The sequence below is a fragment of the Prionailurus viverrinus genome, unplaced genomic scaffold (assembly GCF_022837055.1).
Source record: "Prionailurus viverrinus isolate Anna unplaced genomic scaffold, UM_Priviv_1.0 scaffold_63, whole genome shotgun sequence".
NCBI classification, from domain to species: domain Eukaryota; kingdom Metazoa; phylum Chordata; class Mammalia; order Carnivora; family Felidae; genus Prionailurus; species Prionailurus viverrinus.
Genome location: NW_025927625.1, coordinates 884,390 through 908,694, shown reverse-complemented (window position 1 = coordinate 908,694; position 24,305 = coordinate 884,390). Strand labels below are relative to the sequence as shown.

At 47.4% G+C, this 24,305-nt stretch overlaps 1 protein-coding gene across 1 annotated transcript in view; it reads left to right on the top strand.

Moving 5' to 3' along the window:
- The first annotated feature begins 6,872 nt into the window (after nt 1-6,872).
- PLEKHG4B (pleckstrin homology and RhoGEF domain containing G4B) overlaps nt 6,873-24,305 on the top strand; it is an 80,938-nt gene continuing 63,505 nt past the window's right edge. Inside the window, exon 1 of the mRNA XM_047848431.1 lies at nt 6,873-6,945. Within this exon, the coding sequence (XP_047704387.1) occupies nt 6,907-6,945 (39 nt within the window). The 5' untranslated portion in view covers nt 6,873-6,906. The remainder of the gene's footprint in view (nt 6,946-24,305) is intronic.

Here is a 24,305-nt window from a genome sequence, read left to right as displayed (position 1 = left end):
CCGTCTTGTCCCCCATCTTTCATTTGGTTAGGGCTATCTCTGTTACTGGGACAGGAGGCCTCTAAGAGCAGGCTTGCCATCTGTCCACTGCATGTCCAGAGTCCTCCTCTCTTGCTGCTTCCCTGGGAGGCACACTTCATGGCCGCTCTGGTGGGGTTAATGAATGAGCAGTATCCATACCACTCCTAAACACAGTTCCCTCTGCTTGCCGCGGCCTGCGTTTCCTTTCTCTTGAGAGATAAAGGATAAAAATTCAAAGGCAAGCTGGTCCAGTGCAGAGGATGTCTGAGGCCAGGAAGGGAGGGCGAGAAGAATGCCAGCAGTGTGAGAGAGCCTGAAAGAGAAGGGAGACAGAGGGAAGGCACCAAGGGCTGAATCAGGATGGGACTGGCCTGTTCAGGCTACGCCCAGTGCACACAGCTGCTCCACAAAGAGCACCCAAGCTGGCCCCTGCACAGGCTTCCCTTTGGCCTGTGAGTGGAACTTCCATTGCAGAGAATTTCCACCACGCCCTGTAGGTGCATAGCGTTCTGCTGCAAGGGGCTCCCCGAGCACCGCGACTGCACTGATGCACAAAGAGGGCAGCTCCTTTATGGAATTCTCGCTTGATACAAGCTCCATCCACCCTGCCTCACCAGGATGCCCATTCAGCTGTTTCACATATGACTGTTGTCCGTGGCCAGCATATTTCCCAAGGTAATGTCTGATTAAACCTCAAAGTGAAAGCAGAAGCAAATGTGGAATACAATAAAAATTGAAAGTTGAAAACCAATTTGAGTCAAGAGCCCAGCCCTTGGAGCTTCCACAGCAGAACCCCCGACACCACGATTCGCTGCAAATGTTGTGGTTCACTGGGCAAGATTCCACACAGAAAAGAGGCGTTACAGGTGCCATGGGCCACAGGGAGATCTGACCAGACGTTAACCTGTGTGTGACATCCCATGCACGAGTTTATGCTGTAACAGCATGGGCATGTGCTGATAAACAATCCAGAGCGTTTTGGGTTTACCTAAATGACCCCACACCATTCTGATCCATTTGTAACTTGCTGTCTTTTTTACTCACCATGGCCTTGGAGGCTTCTCTGTATTCATTCATTTAATCTGTTGTGCTCCTTTGTATAAGCGCCCAATTTACTTCTCTGTTCCCGTGTTGATGGACATTTAAGGTGCCTCTGCCACTGGCATGATAGTGCCGTCGTGAGGACTGCGTGAGCCCCTGAACATTGCAAGTGTTCCTGTCAGGTGTGTGTGCCTTTGGGGGATTTCCTGAATGTGAAGTTTCTTTTCCACATCCTCTGTAGTTCACTATCAACACTCTCAGCAAACACCAAATACTTGGGATTTTTACACCTTAGTATTCTAAAACATTAAATATTTTAGCTTGATACTGTATTTTATAAACACTATTTTTCACTTTACATATTTTTAGGCCATAACTACTTTGTTAAATGGCAAACATGAGAGTTTGTCTAGACTTGCATTTTCCTAATTACTAGAAAGTGTGAGCATTTTTGGTTCATTAACCATTAGGGTTTAATCTTTTGAAATGCCAATTCTTAACCTTTGCCCAATTTTCCATTAGATTGACTCTCTCTCTCTCTCTCTCTCTCGCTCTCGCTCTCTCTCTCTCTTAGTTTTTAGGAACTCTTTCTGTGTTCTGGATCCTGATCATTAGTTGGCTAAAACAGATTCATCCCCCATTTTCTGGCTTATCTTTCAAATTTATCACCCAGCAATATGAAATTTACATTTAATTTTAAAGTAGTCAAATATCAATCATTTTGTTCACAGTCGAGGCTTCGTGCATGGCATTTATGAAATACTTCCCTATCCAAATTTCATCCTAATCTTCTCTTTTTTTTTTAAGTTTTAAGGTTTTGCTTTTCATGTTCAGTTCTTCTATTTGAAATTTATTTTTAGTGAGGTAAAATTCACATAACATAAAATTCACCATTTCAGCAACTTTACAGTGTACAATTCAGTAATGTTTAGTAAATTTGCATCTGATACAACCATCACCACCATCTGGCTCCAGAACATTGCCCTTCCCCACAGAGGCTGAAGTGCTTTACATTTCCAAGAGCAATGTGCAATGGGCCTAATCTCTCCATTCTTCACCTCCATTTATTACCCATCCTCTCCTTTTCATAGCCATCCTAGTGATCATGAAGTGGTATCTCACGGTGGTTTGGACTTAATATCCCCAGTGATTAACGATGTTGAGCATCTTTTCATGGCTCACTAACCCTCTGCGTATCTTTGCAGAAATGTCTATTTAACTCCTTTGCCTGTTGTTTACCTAGGTTGTTTGTCCCTATTGTTGAGTTTTAGGAGTTCTTTCTATACTCTGGATACTAACTCCTTATTGAATATATGACTCTCAAATAGTTTCTCCCATTCTGTGGGTTGTCTTCACTTTCTTCATAGTGTGCTTTAATGTACCAAAGTTTCAAATTTTGATGGAGTCCAATTTACGTATTTTTTCTTATGTAGCTTGTGTTTTTGGCTCATGAAGATTTATCCCCATTTTCTCCTGAAAATGTCATAGCTTTAGTTCCCACATTTAGGTCTTTGATCTATTTTTAGTTAGTTTTTATATGGCGTGTGGCAAGGGTCCAACTTCATTCTTTTGTATGTGGATGTCCAGTTTTACCAGCACCATTTGTTGAAAACACTGTCCTTTACCATTGAATGTTCTTGTCACCTTTGTTGAAAATCATTTAATCATATATGCAGGTGTTTACTTCTGGGGTTTCTCTTCTATTCCATTGGTCTATATGTATGTCATTATGCCAGAACCATACCATAGGAGTTTTAATTACTGTGGCTTTGTAGTAAATTAATGTGAGTCCTCCAACTTTGTTATTTTTTTCAAGACTGTTTTTGTTATTAGGGGACCCTTTCAATTTCATGGGAATTTGAGGATCCGCTTTCCCATTAAGAAAAAAAAGGCTGTTGATATTTTAATAGGAATTGTGTTGAATCTGCAGATCAGTTTGGGTAGCAGTGACATCTTGATATAGTTAAGTCTTCCTATCCAGGAACATGCAGATGTCCTTCCATTAATTAGATCATCTCTAATTTCTTTCAGCAATGTTTTGTAGTTTTCAGCATATAACTTTTTCACTGCCTTGATTACATTTTAAGTAGGCTTCACGCCCGGTGTGGAGCCCAAGGTGGGGCTTGAACTCATGACCCAAGAGATCAAGACCTGAGTGTAGATCAAAAGTCTGCACTCGACAAACTGAGCCACCCAGGTGCCCATCCTTGATTAGATTTAGTCCTAAGTATTAAATTCTTTTAAGTGCTATTATAAATGGAATTATTTTCTTAATTTCCCTTTTAAATTATTCATTGCTGGAGTATAGAAACACAACTGATTTGTGTGTATTGATCTTGTACCCTGCAACTTTGCTGAACTCATCCATTAGTTCAAATAACTTTCTCGGATCATGTCACTATAAATAGAGATAGTTTTATCTCCTCCTTTCCAATTCCAATGCCTTTTATTTCCTTTTGTTATCTCTAACACCTCTGACTAGAACTTCCAGCACAATGTTGAATAGAAGTAGCGAAAACATGCATCCTTGTCTTATTCCTGAGCTTAGGGAGAAAGCTTTCAGTCTTTCACCATTGTAAATGATGTTAACTGGATTTTCCATAAATACCGTTTACCATGTTGAGGATTTTCTCTCTAATCAAAGTTCTCTGAGAGATTTTATCATGAAATGGTGTTGAGGTTTTTGAACTATCTTTTCTGGGTCAGTTGAGATAATCTCCCCCCACCCCCGTCATTGTTCTGTTCATCTGACGCACTCCATAGGTTTTTCTGGTGTGGAGAACCTTTGCGTTTCTGGAATCAGTCTCACTGGTTCATGGTGTGTAACCTTTCTAATATGCTGTTGGTTTCCATTTGCTAAAGTTTTGTTCAAGTTATTCATGTCTTCAAGCATTCATCGGGGATATTGGTCTGTAGGTTTCTTGTGATCTTTTTATCTGGCTCTGGGATCCCACACATCTAACAGGTGTCTCCATGTCAACTTGCCTTCTCCGCCCCAGCCTGCTTCTCCTCCAGTCTCTCACACTTCAGTCAAGGGGGCCAACCTCCACCTGCTGATCAGGCCTCAAATCCTTGAATTGCTGTTCTGGTGCTGGTTCTTAACTACAGGCACTAGAATCTACTGTAGCTAATGTAAGCGGCAAGGGATGTATTATGAGATATTGGGCATATTACAGCACCCGTGCGAACCAAACACTTCTACCGCCAATCCACTATGAGAGACACCACTTCCCGTGATTCCTTCCACGTGTCGTGTGGTGCGTGTATTAGCAAAACCAGGTACATCTGTAGTCTCAGATGCAAGGGATCCGAGGCATGTAGTTTTGCAGTCTCCGGTTTCTGCAAGCAGGAGAGTATGCTAGTTGTAGCCGGTACAGGCCACTGTCCAACTCAGCTGTTCTTTCCCTGACTCCTTTCCCAGGGATCTGGCTGTCAGCTTGTCCTCCCAGCTCTCTCTGCCTTTACTGTAGCCACTTCTCACAACCTCTGTCACTCCCACCTCAACCCAGCCCATCATTCTCACTGAGACTATGGCAGTTGCTTCCTGATGGGTCTCCCTGCCTTGACCAGCTGTGGTCTCCACACTGCAGACAGGGTGACATGTTTGCAGTAAAAATCAGATAACGTCACTTCCTTCCCACATTCTCTCCACAGTGATTTCTCACCACACTCAGAATAAAACAAAGCCCATTATCATGACCTACTTATTTCTGCAGCATTTCCAGTCTCAGTTGCTTTGCATCTGTCCCCCTTCACCGTGCTCCCCGGTACAAAGCCTTCCTTCCTCAAGCGCACAGAACCATTCCCACCCCAGAGCCTTTGCACACATGGAAGTAAGCAGATCCCTCCCACACTCTCTTCTGGTCGCTGTACAGTCTTCTCACCTGGACCATCTGCTTTATTGTGCTTTATTCTCCGTTCATTGGTTTATTGTTTGTCTCCCTCCATGGAATATCAGACCCCCAGGGGCTTGACTGGGCCATGCAATGATTGACCAAAAGTAGGTGATCCATGAGTACTTTGAGAATAAATCAAGCCACCTCAGAATTTTTGGAAAAAACTTAGAAAACACTCCTGACTCTATGGATACACAACAAAGAAGGAACCAGATTCTTAAAAACTGTGGCTGTTCCTGTGCGGGCTCTGCTTTCCTTTTGCACAACAGATGTCGAAGAGTGAGCTTCACAGATAGGCCCCAAAACCTCCAGTAAGAGTGAGATTCTGGGGCTGCACCCTGACCAGGCATCCCGGGCACTGTCAACCTCCCCTAAGGCCAGCTTCTGGATCCTGGAGGAGCTCACCAGGGACAAAGTCGCCTGCTCTGGAGACATGTCAACACTCCAGAGCTCTGTCCCGGCAGGTGCTTTGGGACCACACAGGTTTATAAAGCATGGTCCCTAGGGGGCGCCTGGGTGGCTCAGCCGGTTGGGCGTCCGACTTAGGCTCAGGTCATGATCTCACAGCTCGTGAGTTGGAGCCCCGCATTGGGCTCTGTGCTGACAGCTCAGAGCCTGGAGCCTACTTCGGATTCTATGTCTGTCTGTCTGTCTGTCTGTCTCTCTCTCTCTCTCTGCCCCTCCCCTGCTTGTGCTGTCTCTCATAAATGAATAAATGTTTAAAATAATAATAAAGCATGGCTCCTATTCCTGAAGCATCATGGGCAGGACTCCCACAAGGAGAGCAGGGAAGAGGAGGATGAGGCAGGGATGGTTAGGGGGCTTTAGGGATACAGGTCCCCAAGTACTGAGACAGGGCTGGAGGTTCCAGGAGGTAGAGAAGATGATTGAGGCAGGGGACAATCAGAAGAATTCAAAAAGGCCAGTGTGATGGGTGAGGGAGGGCAACTCATCCCTGCCCTCGTTACCTTTCTTTATTCTGGAACCTGTGGCCAGGAGCCTTTCCCTCCAAAGCTGCTCATTTCTCTGAACAACTGAACGTTATCCCTAAATGAGCACATTTGTCCTGCATTGGGTGGGATGAACCAGTGCCCATGTTTCCAGTGAAGGCACGATGCAGGGTTAGAGACCTGACTGGTTCTTGTGTGAGACAACCCCCCACCCCCAACTGCAATGCAGCTCCCCTGGGAGAGCATCCCCTCAGCCAATGTGTTCTCTTGGACGGGAAGAGAAGGCTAGTCCATCTGTGCCAGTGGAAATCAGGTACGAGTCTGTCTACACTGGGGGAAATCCGATGCAGCCACTGGTCTGAGAACACTATTCCAGGTCCCGAGGCTTTGTGAGAACAAAAGTAAAAGCAAACGCCCCGCCACCCCCACTCCCACCCGCTTCGGAGGGAGGAGCCCCGCGCCCCCGCCCCCACTGCCGCCCAGGTGAGGGCACTTGTGCCTTGGGTCCGCCTGCGGGAGGTGAGAGCGGCTCCCCAGCCCCGCAGGCCTCCCGGCCCCTCCGCCACCCTCGGAGTGGAGAGGGTCGGCCAGAGAAGGGGGCCCGCCCCGCAGGGAGGGGGTCTGCCGGGTGAGGGGGTCCGCCTCGTACGGAGGGTGTCTGCAGGGGGAGGGGCTCCGCAGGTGGAGGGGGTCCGCCCCGCGGGGAGGGGCTCTGCAGGGGGAGGGGGTCCGCCCCGCGGGGAGGGGCTCTGCAGGGGGAGGGGGTCCGCGGTGGGGGTGTCTGCTCCAAGCAGAGGTGGTTGTCTGCTCCAAGCAGAGGAGGGGGGTTTTCCGGGGAGGGGAGGGGAGGGGGTCCGCCCCGCGGGGAGGGGTCCGCCCGACTCGCGCCTCCGGCTCCTGCTGCGGCGTGGCGGGCGGGGCGCCGGGAGAGTCGCGCGCCGGACAGTGGCCTTTATGGGAACGTTTTCCTCCGAGGTCGGGACAAAGGCGGCGCCACCATGGCTCTCAGCGCGGCCGACAAAGGCTCCGGCACCAAGGTAGGGTCCGGCCGGTGGGTGGCAGGGAAGGGGGTCTGAGGGCCGCCGCTGCCGGGGGGGAGGAAGCTTTGACTCTTCGGTCACTTAAAGATCAGTTTAGCAAACTTTCGCCTTAACCTCATGAATATTTCTGAGAAAAATGTGCTTTTCGAGACAGGTCTGCAGGGCTAGGCTCTGAAGGGAGTGCGGGGGTGGGGGGCGGGGGGGGGCCTAAAAGCACCTGTGCGGCGGTTGCTGTAGTCTTGTTCTTTATTAGCTGGGCACGGAGGGCGAACCGGCCAACTAGGGCGCTCAAGACAAAGAAGTTGTACTTAAAGAAAATACCGATTGATTTGTGGGTTGGAACTCCGTCGATTTCGGTAACGAACGCAGTCGAGTAAAACAAGAGGGGCCTTTCAGGTTTGGAAAAGCGTGAGACACACGGCTTTGTATTTCTTCGTGCGAAATGCAGAAAGTGTGCTGGGTTTGTCTCCCCTTTTTCCCGTGAAGCTGGATTACAGAGTGTTTGGTGTAATAATTACACTCTACTCCTGTTACCCACAGCACTTCGACTTAAAAAGTTTAGTTGATACTTTAAGGTGTCTAATTAAGAATTAAAACATATAATTAAAAAATCAAGTTAAATGCAGTTGAAACTGTGCATAATTAATAGCTTACGAATCTGCTGTGTTAAACTGGCTGAGCTTTAGGCGGCTGTGGGCGCTGGGGGTGGGGGGGCTTCTCAGCTTCGCGGAGCGACTTCAAAGTGGACACAGTGAGATTCTGCTTTCCGTCTCCCCGAACCTGCTTCAGATTCACGGATCTCTGGGTTGGGAGGAACTTCAGATGTCCCTTTTGCTCTCAGTAAAAATGCACTCAAATTCTGAGATAGTTACCAGCAACACATTTCCCTTCCTGAGGGACTCGTGTCTGTGTTGTGTGCCGGACATCCGACACTGAGGTAACAAACCCACTCCTGATCCTGATGCGACACCACGTCTTGATCTCACTGTGCTTTGGGGGACAAGTGGGTGGTCCGGGTGGGCCTCGAGAGGACGGCTAACCTGTGGCACCCAGGGCAGGCCTGATCGTTTCATCCCATTCATGCGGGCCTTGTCTGAAATGGCCTCTGTGAAACGTGGACCCTTGTGTCTGTGTCATCCTTTGGTGGTCTCCCATGAGTACTTTCCTACTTGTAAAGCATCCCAAAAATGCCAGGCTAAGGAAATAAAGTCGGCCCTGAATTTGCCCTCAGGCTCTCTGAGATGTGTGCTCACTGGTTGTATCATCCAGCCAAACACAGGAAACCCCAGATTCCCAGATCTCAGCGTTTTTTTGTGAGAATAATTCAAGCCCAGTTCACACGCCACCGCCTGCCTCCCTCCCTCCTTCCAAACAGAGCTAATGTGCGTTCTCTCTGTGTTTGAACAAAAATAAAAATCACTCAGAACCTGCTAGTCACCCATTCTACACCGAGAAGCAGCCCTGAAGCAGTGCGCTTTTCCTCTCCACACAGCTGTGCCCTGAAGCAGTGCACCCCTGCTCAGGATTTACCCTCCTGCCTTGTCAGCTCTGGGCTCCTTTTCCTGTATCCCTGCACCCCTGGCAGGGCCTGCCACTCAGTAGGTGTGTACCTAGTGAGGCAGGGAATGAAGAGAAGGCGGTGGGGGTGCAGAGGGGTGGGCTGAGAGGTGGCAAATCCTGGCCTGCATGCGTTGATCCTGGGGCACCTTGAGAACCTGGGGTCCCCTGAGCAGAAGGCATCCATAATGACCATCTACCCTACAAGGGGCCAGGGAGGGCAGGTGCCTATGGGGTGGGAAAGAGACTCTGGACCCTGGCCTGGTGCCTGGAGAGCAGTCCCGGGACCTTGGAGATTTGATGTGCACCCACATCCGCCCTCTATTAGCTGTTGCCCTTTGGCCTTGTAGCTCGGCCTCTCTGAGCTTCAGTCTGTTCGTTGAAAGGAATAATCACAGCCTGCCTACCTCAGAGCACCATATCGGTTTACTTTAAAAATGAATATGCAGATGCTTCTTGAAAGGTAACCCAGCTCATCATTCAGCTGAATGTTCCTAAGTGAAGGCTTCTTCTGTCCTTAGAGCTGGGATACATTTTCAGGTGTTTCTAGGTGCCTCGGTTCACACCTGGGCCCAAATTCTCGAAGAGCTTTCAGATACTGTTAGACAAGTATCTGACCTTACAGAATTTTCCCCAAAATTGATAAAATCAAATTGTGGCTCAGTTAGTTGAGCGTCTGACTCTTGATCTCAGCTCAGGGTTGTGAGTTCAAGCCCTGTGTTGGGCTCCATGCTGGGCGTGAAGCCTACTTAAAACACAAAAACAAGCAAACCCCAAAACCAAACAAAAACAACAACAAAAAAGATACTTTGCAGTAAATTTCTTCTACGTGACTTTAAAACATCTGATGTTTCTAAACCCAAGAAAGGGATGAAATCTAAGGCCTACAACAGTTTGGGACATAAATTAATTTGAAATTCAGCACTAGAGTTGTTCAAGTCAGCGAGGTGGCAAGTATGTGCACCTGCCCCGCAGAAATGTTACCTGCCTGTAGCCCTGGACCCAGACACCCCCCAGCCTCAGTAGGTGTCACCCTCAGAAAGCTCCCCTGGTCATCCTGCCTGCACCCCTTCCACAGCCACACACCCCCAGCGCCTTTCCTGCTTGGCTTCACCATACTAGGGCCTCCGTGGGAGGGTCTGAACTAACCTCACCTTGTGCCTCACCTTTGTTGACCGCCTGTCTCCCCAGGCAGTACCGACTTTGCTTCATTTCACTTGCTTCTCTGGTGCTTATAATAGTGCATGGCTTGAAGTCAGTGCTCTACAAATGTTTGTCACGTGGTGGTTACCCACCCCCTCTTTTGAAGCCCATTTTGATTCCCCTGCCCAGCCCCAACCTCCTGTGGGCCACACAGGTACAGAGCCTACCGTGTGGGATTCCTGTCTACTGCTTCGCCCCTGACCTAAGCTAATATCATCACTTCCTGGGACTTTTGAGAATGAAAACAACCACCTCAGAGGGAGCAGCTGGGTTACAGTTGAGTCTGGGAGACCTTGTCTAAGTGTCAAATGGTCAAAGCAGGTCCGAGACAGTTATAGGGAAGGCTTGACAAGACCCCATTCGAGGTAATGAATGTGTTCTGCATGTGTGTTTTGGGGTGGGGACAATGGTGCACGGAGCAGAAGAGAAGAAATGCCTGAGTTAACTTTAAATGAACAGAAGGGACAGCCAGGAGAAGGGTGACCCGCCCCTTCATTGTCAAGTAGAGGAACCACGGTTTGGTAGACAGCTTTGACCCAGAATTAGCCGCAGGCCGGTGTTCTCACCTGGAGAGTGAAGAGGGCAGAATGACTCTGGGATCTCTCTGGCTCTGTTTCCTGCCAGGATGGGACATAGGGCAGTGTGCCACCATGGCAGAGGGCTCGGTGACTGGGGATGTATTCTGTTCAGCCAAGTTCCAGTCCTGGTTTCCCCACTGAGTGAGCAGGCAGGCAGGCAGGCCCCTCCATCCTACCATCTTTAGGACAGGGATGACAGTAGTATCATAATGTGCTTAAAACAGTGTCTGATATATAGTAAGTGCTCAATAAACGTTGGCTATTATTCTGGGATCCTATGATAGAAAGGGAGAGAGATTTTCCTAAAAGTAAGAGATGAAAAAAAGGTTTTTTTGTCTTTTATTTTTGAAGTCCCTTAGGGAAAAATATCCAATGAAGTTATCTTCAAGGTATGTTGACACTCAAAGATATCACCGAGAAGAGGAATTACAATTATAATTATTTTAATAGTATAATTGTCTATTTTTTAAAGAAACGTCTTGTGGAAGTGACAAATCAATAGGCCATGAACTCCACTTGAAATCAAGGGTCCTGGAGCCTTCCCTATGGCTTATTCAGAAAGACTAAAGAAAACGTAACTGGGATTCATTCAGCCTAGCACACCACACTGGGTAACAGAGTGAGCATTTAGTTCTCAAACTGAGAACACATTTGCATGTCCAGAGACTCTGACCTTCTGAGACCACAACCCAGAGGATCTCGGTGACCAGTGATGCAGGCAGAATGCAATCTCTCCCTAAAGTACAACATTTAAGTAGGAAAGCACATGGGAGAGTTGGTGGGATAGGGCAACAACAGCAACAAATGAGAACGGATACTAGCACAGATTCTGAAAAGTTCTGGAACTAATTTTTTTAAATACTATTTTGAGGTGAAATTCACATAGACTGTTTCAGAGCAAACAATTCAGTGGTATTTAGTACGTTCCCAGTGCTGTGCATTCCACTACCTCTGCCTAGTTCCAGAACATCTCCATACCCCGAGTAAAACCTCACACCCATGTAACAGTTTCTCCCTGTTCCAGCCTCTCCCATCCTCTGGAACCACTAGTCTGATTTCTCTCTCTGTGGAATTGTCTACTCGGAATATTTTGTATAAGTGGAATCCTATAGTATGCATCTTTTTTATTCTCAAATACATATAACATACAGTTTATATGTACTGACTGTTAGTCCTCACAACCCCTCCATCCTGTGAATCTGAAACTCTGTCACTGTGAAACAGTGGCTCCCGTTCTGCCACCACCCCCAGCCCCTGCCTGCCGACATTTTACATTCTGTCCTCATGGTTGTAACTACTCTAGGGACCTTCTATAGTATTTGTCTTTTTGTGACTGGCTTATTTAACTTAGTATAAAATCCTCAAGATTTTATCCATATTGTAGCATATGTCAAAATTTGCTTCCTTTTTAAGACTGAATAATATTCTGCTGCATGGATATACCACAATTTGCTTATCCATTCATCTGTTGATAGACATTTATACTGTTTCCAGTATACTGTTGGCTTTTGCAAATAGTGCTGCTATGAACACGTGTTTACAAGTTTTTGTGTGTAAGATATTTTCATTTCTTTGAGTATATTTCAGGGTCATATGGTAATTCTGTGTTTAACTTTTTGATGAACCACTGAACAGTTTTCAACAGTAGCTGAACCATTTTACATATCCACCAGTAATGTATGAGAGTTCCAATTTCTCCACAGCTTTACCAACAGTTGTTACTTTCTTTTTTTTTTTAATTATTATAGTCATCCTAATGACTGTGAAGTGATATTTCATTGTAGTTTTGGTTTGCATTGCCCTAATGACTACTGATGTTGAGAACTTTTTACATGCTTATTGAAAAAAAAAAAGCCTATTCAAGTCCTTTGTCCATTTTTAAGTTGGGTTCTTTATCTTTTTGTTATTGTGTTCTAAGAGTTCTTTATATATTCTGGATATTAGACTCTTATCAGGTGTATGGTTTGCAAGTATTTTGTTCTATCTGTTGGTTGTCCCTTTACTTTCTTGATAGTGTCCTTTGATGCACAAAGTTTTTATTTTTTTTAATTTTTTGATGTTTAGTTATTTGAGAAAGAGAGATAGAGAATGAGCAGGGGAGGGGCAGAGGGAGAGAAGGAGACACTGAGTCCAAAGCAGACTCCAGGCTCTGAGCTGTCAGCACAAAGTCTATTGTGGGGCTCAAACCTATGAACCTTGAGATGATGACCTGAGCAGAAGTCAGAGACTTACCCGACTGAGCCACCCAGGTACCCCAAAGTTTTTATTTTTAATGAGGCCCAGTTTATATATTTTTTTCTGTTGTTGCTTGTGCTTTTAGTGTCGTATCTAAGAAATCATTGCCATCTGCAAGATCATGAAAATTTACATCTATGTTTTAACAGTTTTCTGATTTTAGTGTTTATATTTAGGTCATAGATCCATTTTAGTTAATTTTTGTATTTGGTGTGAGGTAAGGGTCCAACTTCATTCTTTTGTATGGGGACATCCACTTTTTCCAGCACCATTTGTTGAAGAAATTATTTTCTCCTTCTTAAATAGTCTTGAAACCTAGGTTGGAAGTCAACTGGCCATAATTGTGCAGGTTTATTTCTGGATCTTCAGTCCTTTTCTGTTGTTCTGTGTGTCTGTCTTTATGCCAGAATCACACCGTTTTGATAACTGTAGCTTTGTAGTGGGTTTTGAAAACAAAGTCCTCCAACTTTGTTCAGGATTGCTTTGGCTGTTCAGGGCCCAGTGAAATTCTGTATGAATTTGAGGATTATCTTTTCCATTTCTGGGAGAAAAGGTCATTGCAATTTTGAGAGAGATTGCATTGAGTTTGTAGACTGATTTGAGTAGTATTAACATTTTACCAGTATCAAGTCTTCCAATCCATAAACCTGGGATGTTTTCCCATTTCTTTAATTCCTCCCAACACTGTTTTGTAGCTTCCAGTGTTCAAGTCTTTCATCTCCCTGGTTAAATGTCTTAGGCAACACTCACCACTGTTATTCAGCGCAGCACTGGAAGTCCTAGCCACAACAATCAGACAACATAAAGAAATAAAAGGCATCCAGAGTGATAAGGAAGATGTAAAGTTCTCATTATTTGCAGAAGAACTGCTATGCTATATACAGAAACCCTGAAGACCCCACCAAAAAACTACTAGAACTGATAAATGAATCCAGTAAGGTCACAGGATACAAAATCAATGTACAGAAATCTGTTGCACTTCTATACACTAACAATGAAGCAGCAGATGGCCAACACACTGATGTTCAACATCACTGAGGGAAACGTAGATCAAAACCACAGTGAGATATCACCTACACGTGTCAATGGCTCAAGCCAACAACACAGAAAACAAGAGTGGGTGAGGATGTGGACAAAAAGGGAACCCTCTTGCGCTGTTGGTGGGAATGCAAACTGGTGCAAGCCACTGGAAACCATATGGAGCTTCCTCAAAAAATTAAAAATGGAACTACCCTATGACCCAGCAGTTGCACTACTAGCTGTTTACCCCCCAGAAATGGAAACGTTAATTCAAAGGATATTTGCAGCATTGTCTACAATAGCCAAACTATGGAAGCAGCCCAAGTGTCCATCAATTGATGAATGGATAAAGAAGATGCTGTATATATATACAATGGAATATTAGTCAGCCATAAAAAAAAGTATGAAATCTTGCCATTTGCAATGACATGGAGTGAGGAGAGTAATGCTAAACAAAATAAGTCAGAGAAAGACAAATACCATATGATGTCACTCATGTGGAATTTGAGAAACAAAACAAATGAGCAAAGGGAAAAAAGAGAAAGAGAGAAACCAAGAAACAGACTCTTAACTATAGAGAACAAACTAATGGTTACCAGATGGGAAGTGGATGGAGTGAAAGTAGGGAATAGGGATTAAAGAGCATACTTATCAATGATGCAAAAAATAAAAAATAATAAAATGAAAAAAAAAAGTATCTTAGGCATTTTATTCCTTTTGGATGCTATTATATACTGGAATTATTTTCTTAGTTTCATTTTTGGATTGTTCATTGCTAATGTATAGAAACACAACTGATTTTTGCATGTCGGTCTTGTACCCTGCAACTTTGCTGAACCCATTTATCAGTTCTAGGTAGGTTTTTTGTGGATTCTTTGGGTTTTGCTATATATAGGGTTGTGTCATCTATAAACAGAGATCATTCTACTTCTTTATTTCTAATTTATATGCCTTTAATTTCTTTTTCTTGCCTAAGTGCTCAGGCTAGAACTTCCAGAACAGTGTTACATACCAACAGGGAAAGTGGGCATTCTTGGCTTGATTTTGATCTTAAGGGAAAAGCTTTCAGTATTTCACCATTGAAGTTAGCCGTGGATTTTTATAAGTGCCTTTTATCATGTTGAGAAAGGTCCTTTCTACTCCTAGTTTTCTGGAAATTTTGATATGAAAGGGTGTTGGATGTTGTAAACTGCTTTTTCTGTATCATTTAAGATGATCATAGACTTTTTCCTTGGTTTTATTGATGTGATGTTTTATATTGATTATTGAACCACACTCGCATTCCTGGGATGAATTCCACTTGGTCATGGTGAATAATACTTTTAGTAATGCTGCTAAATTTGGTTTCCTGGTTTGTTTGTTTGCTTGTTGGTTTGTTGTAAGATTTGGAATGAGTTTTATAACTCTGCTTTTATATTCTATTTTGTTTAATGTTTATTTATTTTTGAGAGAAAGTGCTCATGCGCTGTGAGCCAGGGAGGGGCAGTGAGAGAGGGGGATAGAGAATCCAAAGCAGGTTCTGTGCTGACAGAAAGCCCAATGTGAGGCTTTAACTCACGAACTGTGAGATCATGACCTAAACCAAAGACGGACACTCAACCGAGCCATTCAGGTGCCCCTACAACTATGCTTTTAAATGTCATTATATTGTACGAGGATATATCTTAAGAAAGTAAGTTTTGAAATGAGAAATGATCTTTTTAAGAAAAAAAGTTTGTGTCAAAGGCAAACATATGAAATGAGTAGGAAATCTGCAGAAATTTGAAACTAGTTTTTAAGACTTCAAAATGTAACTGACTGGAGAAAAATAGTCAATAGGAGAAGGTCTATGTGAGGTTAATCCATGTAAAACATTTTGGTAGTGCCTGACACGAGAACCATCATGTTGCCATTGTGGGGTGTAAAATCAGGCACGCAAACAGTGCTTGCTTCCCCCTTAACATTACAGTTTTCTTGTCTTACAGCCCCTGCTGGCTGTCAGCCAGGACATAAATCTTTGTATCCTTCACCGTGTTTAGCACATGGTAGGTAATCAATGAATGCACTAAGCTGTTCAGTGTGGAGAGGACAGTGGGTGCCTCTGTGAGCATCTTTTTTTTTTTTTAAGAGAGCACAAGCGAGCATTGGGGAGGGGCAGAGAGAGGAAGAGAGAGAGAATCCCAAGCAGGCTTTGCACCAGCAGCACAGAGCCCAACTTGAGGTTCAAACTTTTGAATCGTGAGATCATGACCTAAGCCGAAACCAAGAGTCGGACGCTTCACCGAGTGAGCCAACCAGACACCCTCTGTGAGCACCTCTCTCTCTCTCTCTCTCTCTCTCTCAAAATAAATGCATAAACTCTAAAAAAAAAAAAGGGAGGGAGAGAAAGAGGACAGACAAGGAGGGAAGAGACAGCAGAAACAAGGGGTTGATTGATCAGGACCAATGGCCACATCACTTATTATCCAAATTGGATTGCTTTGAGGGGAAAAGAAACGTAATGCCAGGACCATAGGTGAAAAATCTGGGAAATGCCGGATAGGGTTGCTAGCCTAACTTGGGTGCTCCTGCCTTCTGGCGACAGCATTCTAAACAACGGGGGTAGGTCCCCACTGTGGGTGGGGGTTGATCATAGACTGGGTGCCCTCAGTCCCACTGTGAGTACCTCTGAGCCAGACTGTGCAGACGTGCTGGCTACAGAAGCCACTAGCAGAACTGCCGTGTGGAGCCAACCGGCGCCCCACCGGCAGGTGTGGATGCACCGTGTCCTCATGTACCTGCATACTCATTGTGGCCTTCCCAGGTCCAGGCTCCTGTGTGCTGGGCCAGGCCACCGCTGGGAGTCACGCCTCTTGTCAGTGGTTTCCCAGTGTGCACCAGCACCTCCTTCTCTCTGTCCTGCATTCATCGCTCATGCTCCAAGGGCTCCCTCTGTTCGGGATTCCAGACGTTGGTAAGCCACCTGCTGTGCCCATTCTGAGTGTGGTTTTGGGCTCCAGGCTCCAGCCTTATCCTTAGACTCAAGATCCCCAACTGTCTTGTCCAGTGTATCTTTCTCTACCCCTCTCTCAGGCACCCGTGTGGGAAACCTCAGGGACCTGTTCATGTCATGTAGAGCCATACTTGCCAGACATGACTTTGCCTGGGGCCACTGAGCTTTGTGGGCCAGCTCAGTGGTGACTTCCTGAGTCAGGGAGACAGTGAGAAGTGTGATTTAGTACTCCAAGTGCATCCATCACAGGTTTCTCATTAGAATGGCTTGTTTGTTGTTCTTATCATGTATACAGAATTCACATTTTCCCCTAAAAATCCTTAAATTGTACTTAACCAAACTCCCAGTTACCTTACCTTCCTGCACATCAGTATGGCCTCATCATATGTCCCTATGAGGCCTTCCTAGCAAGAACTTTCAAACTTGAAGCCTTCGTTCCACTCTCCCTCTGGGACAGGCAAAGGTGCTTCAGCCCAGACCCAGCACCAATTCCCGAACAACCTCAGCCCGGTGTCAGCAGTCAGCACCTGTCCCACTCAGACTAAAGATTGTCTACGTCACAAAGTCCTTCAGGAAAAGTACAGGCATCATTTGTACTTAAAAATATATCTGTGGTTTTCCATTAACACCACATTAGAGCCTTCTCATTCATGGTTAAAATGAAATGATTTTGGGTAGCCGGGTGCCAGCTACCTTCAAGTCATAATCAAGCTGAGAAACACTGACCATCTGAGAGAGACTTTTCTAGGATGCCTGTGCTCCCGTTTTGAAGAGCCCAAATCAGGCTGATGCCCAACTTTCATCACAGCTGTGGCTGGGCCCCTGCTCACAGGATGCTTTGGGGGAGATGTTAGGGTAGCATTTTTAAACTACTGGTGCAAATACACAATGTCACACTCCCACCTACCATGTTTGTGCCTGCTCGTCCTTTACTTGTATTGGAATATAATCGGAAAGTATAAGAAACACACGTAATTCGTGATAGAGGTGGGGTCTGCTGTCACATGTACAACTCAGACAAATTAGCTTCAATCCTCCCTCAAGAGTACTTGTTTCTCTGTTGGAAATGTGCGTGGAAAGGTGTGGGGAGGCCAGGTGTGCTACCTAAAGACAGATGCCAGGCAGATGCTGGCAAAGCAGCTAGACTCAGACAAAAGGGAACTTACTGTGGTTTTGCAGGTGGTTTCTTTCACGCAGTTTAACAGTAATGTGAAAACAAAAGGACAACACAAAACTTGGAGGGAAGAAATCTGTTTTTCTCTTTACACGTATGGTCGGGCTGACACATTTCAAGTGCACTTTGGTTTCCTGCCAAAGGGTTTTCCGGGTAAGTTAGGTGGGAAAGAATGGCTATGATCAGTCACTCCCCTAAAGAACTGCAAATAGGGGTTCGGGCCTGTCTGCATGTGCGTTGTGCGTAGCTCCCTCGAGCTCTGCTGTGGATCAAGGGCTCGATGCAGGACTCAATGTGGGAAAGTCAGGTTTGGTATAGTAATTAGGACTGAGGGACATTTTCAGGTTGGCATAATCTTTTCTGGTCTTGCCACAGTTAGAGTGAACAAAACTCTTCTTGCAGCTGAAGTCACATTTCAGCATGAGGGAGCCAATCTGCATTGATTGAGCTAATTGTCGCTCTTGCACACTTTCTATCAGGCACCTTCAAAGAGCTAAATTCAGTCAAAATGTCTCAAGAACCAACACTTCGTTGTCAGTTTGCATTCTGTATTAAAAAGTAAAAAGCTTCAATGTTCTTTTAAGATGAAATATGTTCTTACCTTTGTGGAATGATTGAAGTAGATTCATGGTATTCTTCCTGTTTTACAAACGAAGAAACCAGATATGCAGAAGTCTTGGGGACTTTGTGCTATGCCACAGTCAGTGTAGAACCCCGGGTGATGTTTACAGGTGGTGTCCCCTGAACCTGCTCTTGCCTTGGGCCCCAGGATGCAGCTCACCACCTGGCCAGCGACAGCTCCTCTTTACCGGCACGTCCACAGGGGCACCTCCGTCCCTTCCGGGGGTCTGTTTCTCATCCTGCCAGCCCTGTCTCCCTCCTGCCCACCCTTCTTTCTGCTTCTCTGGTAGGTTTGCTTCCTCTCTATGCTGAAGGCAGGACCGTGTCTGTTTGTGCAATTACTGCAGGACTAGCAGGTGAGCAGCAGAGCAGGGTCACTCCCTGGTTGCTGCTGGCGTGATGGGCTTCCCAAGCCAGGGCAGGCCTTGCTCTGGGACCTTGTGTTTGTGGTTGCCTCTATCCTGGTAATGACCAAGTGAGCATGTGACCCGTGGCAGGGACGGTGCTTGAGCTTCCCGTGTGCACTCGTAGTCACCTAATAGATGCTGGCATGAAAGGTACATTCCAAGACTTTCACAGCTCCCTAGTTTGGGAGTGTCCTCGTTGTATATTAGGCTACTAAATGCAAAGAAGGATAATGAGGACCTTAAATGACTGCTTTTTTAATGCATTCGATGTTGAGAAGAAATTAATAACACCCCTAGAGACAGAGCCACTGGGTACCACCCTCAATCACAGTCAATCACATTGACTGCTGCTCTCAAAGCACACATGGAATAAAGCTGTTCGTGAATGAAATCACTGACAATTAGTTGGAACTTGGGTGTTGAATCCGAAATGGTGGTGTCAACCAAGCCCTCACTCATCCAGCATCTTCGTCGAGTAATGTAGCTGTTCTGGAGCCAGAGTCCATGCAACTCATGGGGCAGCAGACAGGGAAGGAGGGTGGGGGCTGCCCCTTCATCCACCCACTCATGCCCCTTGGCTGCCTTGCAGGACTTCCTTCCTTAAGGGTGGGGTCAGCAAACCTTCTACGAAGGGCCAGACAGTAAGCCTAGAGGCTTTGAAGGACCATTCTCAGCTCTGCCTTTGTAGCACCGAAGCAGCCATAGGCAATGCATGGAATGAGGGTGTCTGTGTTCCAATAAAACTTCCAATATGGGCACTGACATGTGAATGTCATATAGTTTCCACATGTCTGAATTAGTATTCTTCTTTTGGTTTTTTTTTCCGACCACTGGGGTCATGGATTGCTGACCCCTGAGTGTTGCATAGAGACCAGCAGGGACAGAGGAGCTAGGGTGGCGCCAGGATGTCCCCACACCTCCAGGTGAAATCCTGGATGCTCCAACTGGTGGTTAGAGGATGAAGAGGCAGTTTTTCCAAAGAACACCCAGTGGAAGATTCTGAGTGTGTCTGGTTGAGTGAGATTCCCTGGAAGATAAAACCTCCTCGGTTCTAGGCAGATTCTGACATCAGGCGCCCATAGGTAGGATGGAATGCCTAGTGACAAAAGTGCATAATTAACATAGACTTTCAGGACTGGGTGGCTCTGCCCATCATGGGAGTCACATGTGCAAACATGGTGTAAACTGTGAAGTGCCGTCTCGTTTACAGACGTCTGGCTTTACACTGGGGAGGTTTGGCAGCCACACAGCAAGCAGGTGCGTCAAAACCCTGCTGGGTGCCTGGGAGCCAAGGTGCTCAGCACTCCTGTGCCCTGGTTCAGAGGCAACTCGTGGAAGAGGGCCCGAGGGGGCAATAGCCCAGCAGCTGGGGGGCCATGACACCTCCATTGTCCTGCTGCTGACTCAGTGTCCTATCTGGGGAGGATTGGTTGTAGAAACATTTGAGAAGTCATGTTTATATATTTGTTTTCTCACCTAGGACTGGTTCTATTTGTGACTGTTTAATGTCAAGCCCTAGATAGGAAAGCAGGTGCCTCGCAACATGATTAAAATGGAGACTGAGATCCTCCTGGAACAGAAAAAGGATCATGTTGAAAACAGAACTCTAGCTTCTGAGCTGCGCACATTCCAGCTGGAGGGCTGAAGGGCGTGTGTCGACAGGGGAGGATGCAGCTGCCTGTGGCTCATCCTCGGGAAGAGAGCCCCTGGCAGGCCCTGTTGAGCACACAGGTGTCATGGGCCAGGCCCTCTCCTGAGGTCCCTGCCCTCGGTCCTCAGCCACCTGAGAGCTCCTCCCAGCTGACAGTTGAGGAAACCATGGCCCAAAGTAGAAAGCAAGCAGGGAGCACAGGTCTGGCCCATATCTGACACCGGCAGGGACCTAGAGGCACGCACAGCTGCCCCAGTTGGTGGCACAGTGGGCAGGGGTGGGAGGGAGGATCTGCCAGGCTTCCTCTTTCAGAACAGGCTTTCACTGATGGCACCTGCCAATTCCATGTCAGCAAGTTCTTACACTGCGTTAGTCTGGGAAGCTGGGATGAGAAGGAAGAACATAGAATCAGTTTTAAAAAGAAGTTGGTGGAGCAGAAGCCACCTGGAAGGTTCTTGCTGCAGGTGACTGGGCATCTGAGGGGAGGAAAGAAAGGGAGGGGCACTGCAGCCAGCCTGGCAGCGATCTGAGCATAGTTCTGAGCATAGAATTACAAAGGGGAGTCGTCCCAACATGCCGGCCGGCAGAGACTGCCGCCATCCGGCTGTTTAGCCCTGTAGACGGATTTCCATTGTCAACAATCCCCAGCACCCACAATCCACTGTAATGTGAACACCAGCTTCAGAATTGCTGAAGTCAGGCAACTATGTGTTTCATGTTTGTTTGGTAAGGTATGTGTAAATTCAGAAAAGACATTTCAGGGTTGTGTTTGGAATTACTCTTTTCTGGATTCACCTCCTGGGCCAGTTGCGTAAGGTGCAGCCCTGAAGCTTGAACCCTGAAATAGTGATTTTGTTTGGCGTTCTCCTGGTTTTCTTTTCTCCCTGAAAACTAGAAAATATTGACCCCTAGACAGAGCAGAGGCTGTGGATAATGATGCCCAGATTTGAGATGCTTTCGGAACACTCCTGGAGATACAGCTGAGATTGAGATATGCCACATGCGCCTCGCCTGCTGGAGGCACCATGCCAACAGGGTGGAGACAGAGTCCCGAGGTCCTGCTCCTCATTCTATCCTGTGGGGCGTGGTCTCCCTGGGAAGCCTCTCAGAACTAACTCCGGCTCAGGACGCACGGACGTGTCTGCAGGCAGCTCAGTCCCTCCAGGTGCATCACAGGACACCAATCCAAGAGGGCTCCTAGGTAGAGGTGGTAACCCATGCCAAGGTGTGTGCTGTGGCTGCCGTGGGGAGGTAAAGGCCCTGAGTTGGGGTGTCCCCTGGGTCCGTGTTCCAGGTCCTAGGGAGTGTCAGTCACGATATGCAGGTTATGCCACATAACCAATGCCCCCCACATCTCAGTCATCAGCACCGTGATGACCGGTTCATGCTACGTGCCCATCATGGTCATCACGTCAGTTTTACTCTGGGGTCCAGGCTCATGGAACAGCTTCTCTGGGGTGTCACCCATCTTGTGGCAGAGGGAAAGGTAGTGTATCGGAGCACGTGCTGCCTCACAAAGTCTCTGTCAGAACCCGCATCTGCCACTGCTGCCACGTTTCTTTGTCATGTGGCCGCGCCTGATGCCGATGGACAGGGACATGCCATCCTCCCCAGGGAGGCAGGGATTCTGTGAAAAACAGCTCACCACAGAAAGATCGCTCTGTTTTTTGTCAGTTCAGTACCTTACTGAAATGCGGACGGGCATTTCCCCTGTCCAGCATCATGGAGGCCCGGTGTTCCTCAGAGGGATCTTTCCTCCATAAACGAAGCGGGATTTTAGAGCCCAGACATATTTGTGGTGAACATTTGGCCAAATATTTCCCTGCCTCTCCCTTCTAAAGATCCTCTAGACATGTCACGATGTAATCCAACACCACGAATGTGCGAGGAAAGGGTCACATGGTGCGCAGCCCAGAAGCAGACCCCAGTTTTGGAGATGCACAACTAGAAGGCAGCTAAGTGCTAAGTAGGCAGCTCTGAGCTTGAGAAAGAAGACTCGCCTCAGTTGGGAAGGTGGAGGAATGTCTGAGGAAGCTGTGAAGTGAACTGCCGTGGCCCAGGGGTCAGAGCCCGGGGAGTGTGCCGGTCGGGGAGAGAAGGCCTAGCCCTCAGGTGTCAGACATAGCTGCCTGGGCCCAGGAAGGGCCCACAGGTGGTGGCTGGGGTCAGCAGTGGGGCCGGGTGGAGAGTCAGCCTGAGATGCTGACCCACATGGAGGTGTAGACAGACCAGATGGAGGCAGGCTGGCACGTCAGGCCAGCACAGGGGGCTAGGCTTTCTAGACATGTTTTCTTTGACTCAAAAGTGGTTCCTGGGTCTGTACACACAGGAAAACAGAGATGACCATCGGCGCCCTTCAGGAAGGGCGTCTGAGAGACTGTAACCAGGTCGGCTACTGAGAGCAAGCCTCCTGGGGAGTGTGGGTTTCACACCCAGCCCCCACAGGGCCGAGAAAGTGGCTATTGATGGAAAGTGGGGCAGGGCTAGGACTGACGCGGGTGCCCCTCCTGTCCTAGGCCCCTGTTTGAAGGCGGGCTGTAGGAACAGCTCTGGTGTCCCATAGTGGGTGCCTGCTGCGACTTGTACATCCTGACTTTTGTTTATAAAATCCGACTAGAGGCAGAGGCCATAGTGGTAAATTTAAAGGCTGCCCTGACCTTCTGGGTAGAAGTGCCTGGGTGAGTGGCACCCCTGTGTACCCCACTCTCTATGCCCCTACCCCAGGCATCTGGGGTATCACTAGGAGCTGGTCATGGGGCTGCAGGATAAGATGAGCTCCCACACCAGATGAGAGGCTTTTGTGTGCACTGCCCCCACGCCAGCCACACACCCAGCCTTGCCTCGTGGGTGATGCCCCCAGCCTTTGTTCTCTTTGCACCAACATCCGTGCCCTGGCAATTTTCAGAATGAGACGGCATAACTGAGTCCCAGAGAAGCCCCCAGCCTGGCTAATGGCAGGTGGAGAGGCTGGTATCGCCTTACTGCAGTTGCTTAGTCCTCTCCTAACCCCACCTGAGACCTCATCCCAGGTGTCCTGCAATCCTGTCCTCCTATACACGCCCTACTGTCCCCCGCATACAGGGGCCCAAATGTAGATTTGGGCAGCAGGTTCCTTTGGTCATTGGGAGTAGCTGCAAGGAAGGTGTCTCCGATGTGGCTGTGCTGAAGTCTTTGATGTTCTTGTACTTTCTATCCCTGTTGGGACATGAGGGGGGTCAGCCACCAGCTTATGGCTGTGCAGGGAGGGTGGGGTGGAGGTCTGGGAGCACAGTTTTTATGCACTGCTGCTCGGAACCCTAGCTACCTAGCAGTCTCTCATCTTGGGGTACCCTTTCCTAAGAGACAGGAGTGGTCCCCACAGTAAGCCCCTGCAGACCCTCTGGGCAGGTAAAAGGATCCTGATGTCCAGGCCTACCCACCCTGCCAACAACTGCCCCACAACTCTGTGCCTTCAGTCATCTTTGGGGGTGTTACATTTGAGTGAAAATGTGAGCACTGATGGGCAGCCTTTGTCAGGCCAGCCTCAGCCCAGTCCCTCCGGCCTGCCAGGCCCTGGATGGGGTGCCCCTGCTGTTTCCTTGCCTTATTCATCAGCTGGTCTTGTTTAGCTCAGCATAGTCCTTGAAATGAGAAGACGTTACCTTGGCTTTGACATTTAGCATGTTACCTGCCCCCTGGCGGATGAAGCATGCCATTTCCAGCGGATTCGTGTCTCAGAACCAAGCGGCCAGGTGTCTTTCCGGTGTCCCTGAGACTGCCCCAGCCCCCCTGCACAGGGTGGGCACAGATGGGCCTGTGGATGCCCAGCTTCAGTCTTCTCATCTTCAGCGCGTGTGAGGCCTGGAGAGGTGCAGGGAGGGGCCATATGCTGAGGCCAGGTCACTGGCCTGTGCACTAGGTGCCAGGAGGAACATGCCTAGTCATGGAATGTGCAGGCATT